The sequence below is a fragment of the Centroberyx affinis genome, unplaced genomic scaffold (assembly GCF_046629955.1).
Source record: "Centroberyx affinis isolate AG114_WGS23_722 - 3 ecotype Tasmania unplaced genomic scaffold, CSIRO-AGI_Caff_v1 ptg000004l_1, whole genome shotgun sequence".
NCBI classification, from domain to species: domain Eukaryota; kingdom Metazoa; phylum Chordata; class Actinopteri; order Beryciformes; family Berycidae; genus Centroberyx; species Centroberyx affinis.
In genome coordinates this window covers 104931-111933 of record NW_027278720.1, presented here as the reverse complement: position 1 = coordinate 111933, position 7003 = coordinate 104931, and the positions used below count along the sequence as shown (strand labels likewise).

Below are 7003 nucleotides of genomic sequence, written 5' to 3'. Positions count from 1 at the left end.
TCAAGGGATGAAGTGCATGTACCAGTGTGTGTCAATTTGCTTGGAGGACCTGGGGTTGATATTTCACATTGAAGCATTGTCATGCTACACAGTGCCAGCAGGGAGCTCAGATGAGACGTAAACCTTTATTCGGTCTAAATAGCATGGTATTAGTCAATAACTTACTCCTAATGTGATACAATTGTTGTATTTTGCATACATGTGTTAGTCAAAGGTAACATTATTAACAATATCCTCAGTTTTTCATTTCAATTCCCCAAGTTGTGAAAATAGTTCCAAACACACTCCAAAAGTTTTTCCATACATATTATGAAAAACACAGTGTTAATGTTAACTTTTGTCAATACTTTAAATGTTGTACAAACCATTAACAATAAAAATGTAAGTTGCAAGGATATACAGGTAGATCCTCACACAACATTTCCGTTGATATTTTCCAAACTATAAACATAATTTTAAAACGATATCAATCTCCTTAACAAATATGTATCTAACTGGCGTGGTCCCTCTTTAACTTACAAAAGCTTCATTTACAAATCATTTAGCTTACAAGTGGAAAGACAGAAAAATGTAAACATTTCATTTTGGCAGATTTGTTCAGCTAAACATATTAATAGATTAAAAAGTACCATTTGTTTATTCCTTTCCCTAGAGAAATATATGAGATTACAAATGTATAAACAGTGTTAAGTCACATGAATGGTTGAACACAAAAAAAACCTACTGGCCAATGCTAGATTTAATGGATTAACGAACATGGATGTTTCAAGCGTTGCATTCATCAGGATGGGATGGCCTTCTTGAGGCCTGGTCATGCATTAACATCTGACAACATTGGGTCTAATCCTAACTTGAGATACATGCATTTAACTCAACTCTCACATTTATCATGCACTGATATCAATGGAAGATTTTAAAAAAGGAATAAGAGTAATGCCTGTCGTTCTCAAGTTAGGATTCAACTAATAATCCCTTTCACTCCTGTATAAACAGCACCTTGTCTGCTTCAACATCCAACTTCATATACAATAACCAATCAGTCAAATAACCTATCAACCAACCAACCAACCAACCAGTCAAGCAATCAGTCGTTCAATTGCTCAGATCAATGACCAGGTGCTCATAGATCTGCGTCTTCCCTTTGAAACTGGAGGCCAGCAGGAACTGCCGGTTGTCTATGGAGACGGGGGAGAAGGCCCTGGGCGCCTGGATGTTGAGCTCCTGGAAATGGTCAAACTGGCCCTTCTTGGCGTCCCAGCGGTACACCTGGGTGAAGGAGTAGTCGCTGCCCAGGATGGCGTACTGCCAGCTGCCCACAGTGAAGGGCTGGAACACCATGGAGCCGCGCGAGGGCATGGTCTGCAGCTCCCGGAAGAGGGCCCCGTCCCAGCGCATCACCTTGGAGTCGCCGATGAAGCGCGTCAGACAGATGAAGAGGTCGTTCTTGACCTGGAAGTGCTTCACAGCATAGACATCCTCCATCTCTGGGATGTCGGTGCGCCGGTCGAACAGCTTGGTGCCTTTGTTCCACTGGTAGATGACTGGCCTCTGGGAGCTGCTGGACAGGATCAGGTGAGGTTTGGAAGAGATCTCCATGTACTCCACATCTGTGTCCCGGTACCACGGGTGGAGCGACTGGTGAGAGTAGAAGCCGTTACCGTTCCACTTGTAGATGGTGGTCGACCCGGCCTTGGAGCTGTCAGCGATGACGAAGAAGGACTCTCCATCTATGCGGAATGTCTCAACATCGTTGGGTTTGCGGATTTTGAGGATGTCAATGTCTTGGATCTTGATGAACTTGTTGGCGGAGATGTCGCGCTTATAGATGTGTGAGCCACCAAACAACTGAGCCACAATGATAAAGAGCTGGTTGTCAATAACCAGAGGTTTGCAAATCACTGTGGAGGTGCCTAGGGAGGAGAAAGAGAGGGGATAAAAAAGATACTATGGATGCATGTCTCCATCTAGTGGTGCATTCCTCTTCCAAACTCGCCTCCCCACTCAAACACCCTCACACACCCTTTCCACAACTACAGTATGTATTTGAAACTGTTTACTCACTGTCAATATCATCAAAGTTTCTGAAGACCATCTCCACATGATCCCACTCCAGAAAACTGCATTTCCCAATGAAGGGCTGAGCAAACACCACATACTGGTCACTCCCAAAGGAAAATGCCTCCACAGATATAGATTCAAACTTGAGGGATTGGTAGGAAGCAAACTCTGTGAGAGAAACAAAAACACACCGAAAGTTGCTTATTGGAAAACAATAATCTAGTGAAATACATTAAAAAAGCTGGTTGGAATTAACGTAAAATACAAATATTGAAATCTTTGACAGTGATTTCTCTTGTGTCACTTAGCCTATAATCACCTGTGGTGATGCAGTCGAAGGACTGCGGCACCAGGTCATTGATCTTCTTGTCCAGATGGGAGGCTGGGCCTTTACAATAAATCTGGTCCACGGTGGCATTGGTGTGGTACATCCACTCCACCAGCCACTTCAGCTTACAGTCACAGGTGAACTGGTTCCCCCGCAGGTCTCTGAGGGAGGAAACCACAAAAGCTAGTCTCTAATCCCTGAAAAGCCGGCCTGCTCTCAACTCTGTGTTAATTTTAGTGTCACAATCTGCTGGCATTGAAGTATAATTGCTGGCATCGCCTCTCTTCCTCTCTCAGTCTCAGGATGAAAAGAGCACACCTTAATGGTCTTATGAGAGGAGTATGCTGCATGCAGACGAGTGGTATCTGTGCGTGACTGTGGAAACGGACGCTGCGCTCTCATTAATGTCAAGAGGGGGTAAGGAGAGCAGAACTTCCTCAGTGGGTGATAGATCGCATACTCTCTCTCTTCCGCAATATCGCATGTAATTTTAATGATGTTCAATGCACCAGCTGCCCACACATTTTTCAAGTCTTGGCTGAAGTGGAATAATGATGAGCTGTTCCATATATAGCACACTATACAGAAAGACATTGTCCACAATACAGTACAGTAAGACTTATGTAACACTATGCAATTCATCTGTTTCACCATAGTGCCATGGCCATGGCTTTAGTGGCTATAAAATTCATACTTACACTTTGGTCAAGGCCTCAAGACCCTTGAATACATCTTTGGGCAGAGTCTCCAGATTGTTGTAGGCCAGACTCCTGAAAATGAGAGTAAAAATTGTCAACCATGCTGTAGTCATTGATAACTTGAACACAATCCGGACTGCGGTCTTCTTCCATCATCTCTTCAGAATGCACCTTACCGCACCTCCCCCAGACATTCCTATCCTGCCTGCATTTAATTAGCTCTTAGTTTCCTCTTCATACTACTAAAACTAAAACATTCAGTCACTTAATCCTCTTTCTTGTTCTTAGCATTTGTTTTTACACTGTTTTATTACAAGGCTACAATGCTAATAATACAAATTGTAAGTTGCTATGAACAAAACTGTCAGGTAAATGTTAAAAATGTAAATGTAAACAGTTCAGTGCAGCAAGATGTGAGAGGAACTTAAGTTACACAATCCGAATTTGGATGTGGTTATGCAGCGTTTCCTTGCAGTAGAAGATGTTACAGAGCTTGGGCACATATTGCCACCCTGGAACTTGGAGGCAGGAAAATTGCTTATTGCGAGTTTGGGGAAACATAAGTTATTTTTAGATCTGCCACCTCAGCCATACTATGGCTTTCACAGCTACAAAATAAGAGGAAAAAAGTATATCTCATGCACAAGACGGTTGACACCGCTGTGCTTGGATAATGGCATACTGTACGTGTATTTTCACAGTATGCAGCTCTAATATTAAAACTCCTAGAATCAACACTAGGCTCATGCTTTTCTTTGATAGACTGAATATCAGGGCTGCAGTACTCAAGTCTGGTCTTGATCTTGAGTCTCTTTAAAATCTTGGACTTGTCTTGGTTGACCACCATTGGATGCTGACTTGACTTTTTCCCTACCTATTAAAAATGGATAATTTGATGATGTTTTGTTTATTTTCTCCCCAGTGCTACATACAAAAGTTTCTAAAGGGATTTCACCTTTAGAAACATGTATGTAAGGGGCCTCAAACTTCTATGCATTAATTAGTTGGAAGTTGAAGGACAGAGTGGATTTACAAATACATGTACATCTCTGTTCATCTTTAAGAAACTCCTTCATCGTTATTTTGACATTTGTAAAGATATGTACAGTATTTACTGCCTATTTTGGTCTTGTCTTGAACAGGACTCATTTTGCTCTGATTTTGGTCTTGACTTGGTGTCAACTTTCTTTGGACCTGATCTTGACTTGAACTCGAATTGATCCGGTCTTGAAATTGACATGGACTGCTGTTTTACGACAGTCCTACTAAATACGATACAGAGTATCTGACAACAGCAGATATTCAGCAGCTACTTCAGCCGCTTCACAGCTGCATGCTGTTATTGTTGTCTAGGGAAATGTCTATGTGGCAATTAATGTTGTGTAATAAACCGACTTAGCCTGAATTTCACTGGCCCAGCACTTTCACTGCACCTGCTGACAGAGGATAATACTAACTACTGATACAAACATGCAGAGATCATCCTAAAAATAACAATAACATTGTCTCTCTTGCCCAAGACACCATCTGTGATAAAAAAAAAATATGAAAAAGAAATAAATAAATTCATCACATGGTTCTTAAGTTTTTAAACACAAATATGTCTACTACAGTATCTCCTCTTTTTCCAGCTACTATTCCTACTAGCCGTTGATAAATTTATACTTACAGATGTACTAAAGTTTTCAGCCCACGGAAAGCATGTGGTGATATCGACTTGATTTGGTTGTTTTCAATGAATCTGAAAAGGGGATAGAGTAAATGTATGAGGAAGGAAGCAATGCCGCTGATGACGAAGATGGATTTATGGGTAAACTAGTGTCATTTACTCACAGATACTCCAGATGAGGAAGTCCAAGGAAAGCATCCTCGTTTATAGAGTCAAAGGTGTTGGCTGTGAAAAGGCTGTGGAAACACCAGCGTTGATCAATAGTTAACACTCACATGCATTATACAAGTGTTATACAATATGTGCATATTTATAATTGAAAGAATTATCAGGTTCACATAATTGAATAATAAACTGCCATCCCAAATTATACTTAGAAAAACCAGCATGCCTGATAGAAAACCTTTTCCATTCTGCCCTCTTCCTGCCACTAATTACAAATGAATTCAGCTAAAATAAAGGCAAGCAGCATCACTCCAATAGGATTCCTCCAGTCTTACATGTTTGTTTTGAAGGACACAATGACTCAGTCAATACCCCACTCCATGAGACAGGAGAGAAGGGGATTCCCTCTTCAAAGGAGGGATTCCCCCTTAAATAAGCATCATGCTAAGGCCTTGTTCACAATGTATTTTAAGCTATAACAGAAACATCATGTAGGATGTAGGCCCAGCAGGGGATGTAGCATAATCTACACTGATATCCAACGTGACAAAAGCATCATCATGTAGGGAAATCATGTAGGGAGAATTTCCATCTTCTCCAAAAAGAACATCACATTTTTCATGTTCCACAATCAAACCAACACACCCTAATATCTTCCATTACTAACACTGTGGGATTATCATGAGGGAGAGATCTGTTGTCCATTTAAACATGGCGTTGATCACCTCACAGGCGACTGACAGCATGTAACAAAGAATGAAGAACAAAAAGCTCCAGGGAGATTTCTCACAGGAGATGCAGGGCAGGCGTGTGGATGAAGCTCTCTTTAGGGATTTCACTGAATTCAGACTTCACGAATGATCTGTGGGGAAACACGGCAGGCAGATTAAACATACTGTCTCAGAGAAATAGTCATTACAGTCTATTCCTTGATTAGGATCTGTTACTGTGCAACTGCATACATATGAAATGCATGTTTTAGCCAGCAAATAGGGCCGATCATGCGCTTTAATTGTCTGTAATGACAATCACTGGTTAGGAATTTATTATCCCTGGGAAATAAAACATGCGTAATGAAAAATATGACTTACAGTGATATGACATCGGAGGGAAAGCTGCGAGGGATCAGTCCTGCGCTCTCGCACAACGCGTTATCTTTGGTACATGTACATGATGAGGGACAACGGGGCTGCCTGGCTCTCTTGCTGTCCACTACAAGTAAAACAGACGCCACCAGAAGTACGCCAAGCCACGGCAATCTTTTGGGAATCTTGTTTGCATTTCCCATCCTTGCGAACCGCTGCGGGCGCGACCTGTGCGTCGAATAATCCTACACATGAACCAGGGTCTCCGCTGCGGTCCCTCTATCTGCTCCTGGAGGCCAAGCGAGGCTTTATCCGCTCTTGTTTATTATCGCCAAGTGCCGTGCGCCGCTGCCTCGAAGGTAATTTCATCCAGCAAGTCGGACGCCCCGTATGTCGCGAGTGCTGTGATACGCTACACCTCCAGGAGAAGAAATTATTAATATGTATACTGTGAAAAAAAGATCCAATTGAAATAGACGCTCAGGTTAAAGCTCAAGGAAAAGACCAGCTGGCACGGTGACAATAAAGCGGTGTGAGGGCAGGTGGGTTTCCCAGCGGGAGCCGACGGAGCATCTCCATCCAAAACCACGCCTATAATTCAGGCTCCTGGAGGATTCCGCCCGACACGGCTTGTGTAATTTTTCGTGAATCAGCTGTGGAAATGCGTCGGGATGGAAGCCCATGTATGAGCCAGCAGATGTTGCCTATAGCGCAGACGCATACTGTCTTTCTATGCGGGGAGTGGGAGGGAAATCCAATGGAAATGAACTGATATTATCAAAACAGAATTATAATGTCATTCAGTGTAGACCATTGGACAGCAAATACATTGGGCCTAAATTATGTTATTATTATTATCATTAGGATTATTATTATTATTATCATTGGTATTATTATTATTATTAGACCCCTCTATTTCATGACTGAGATTCTATTCTAACACTTCAATAGATTTAATACACAATCTGGGTGTTTTTTTTTTAATTTGCAGCAAGCTCAA

The 7003-nt window shown here is 41.9% G+C and overlaps 1 protein-coding gene across 1 annotated transcript; it reads right to left on the bottom strand.

Annotated features, from left to right (window-relative positions):
- Positions 1–4: 4 nt before the first annotated feature.
- Positions 5–6206, bottom strand: LOC139641201 (leucine-rich glioma-inactivated protein 1-like). The gene is made up of 8 exons (XM_071515525.1): positions 6010–6206; positions 5709–5780; positions 4918–4989; positions 4754–4825; positions 3085–3156; positions 2378–2547; positions 2062–2226; positions 5–1910 (listed from the first exon to the last, which is right to left on the bottom strand). Exons 1-8 carry the CDS (start codon positions 6204–6206, stop codon positions 1093–1095), a joined length of 1638 nt encoding a protein of 545 aa, XP_071371626.1. The 3' UTR covers positions 5–1092.
- Positions 6207–7003: the final 797 nt, after the last annotated feature.

Coding starts and splice junctions, on each gene's coding strand:
- LOC139641201 (XM_071515525.1), bottom strand. CDS start 6,206: ATGGGAAATGCAAACAAGATTCCCAAAAGATTGCCGTGGCTTGGCGTA. Junction 3,157..4,753: donor CTGAAAACTTTAGTACATCT/GTAAGTATAAAT, acceptor TCTCATTTTCAG/GAGTCTGGCCTACAACAATC. Junction 2,548..3,084: donor CTTGAGGCCTTGACCAAAGT/GTAAGTATGAAT, acceptor TTCCTCCCTCAG/AGACCTGCGGGGGAACCAGT.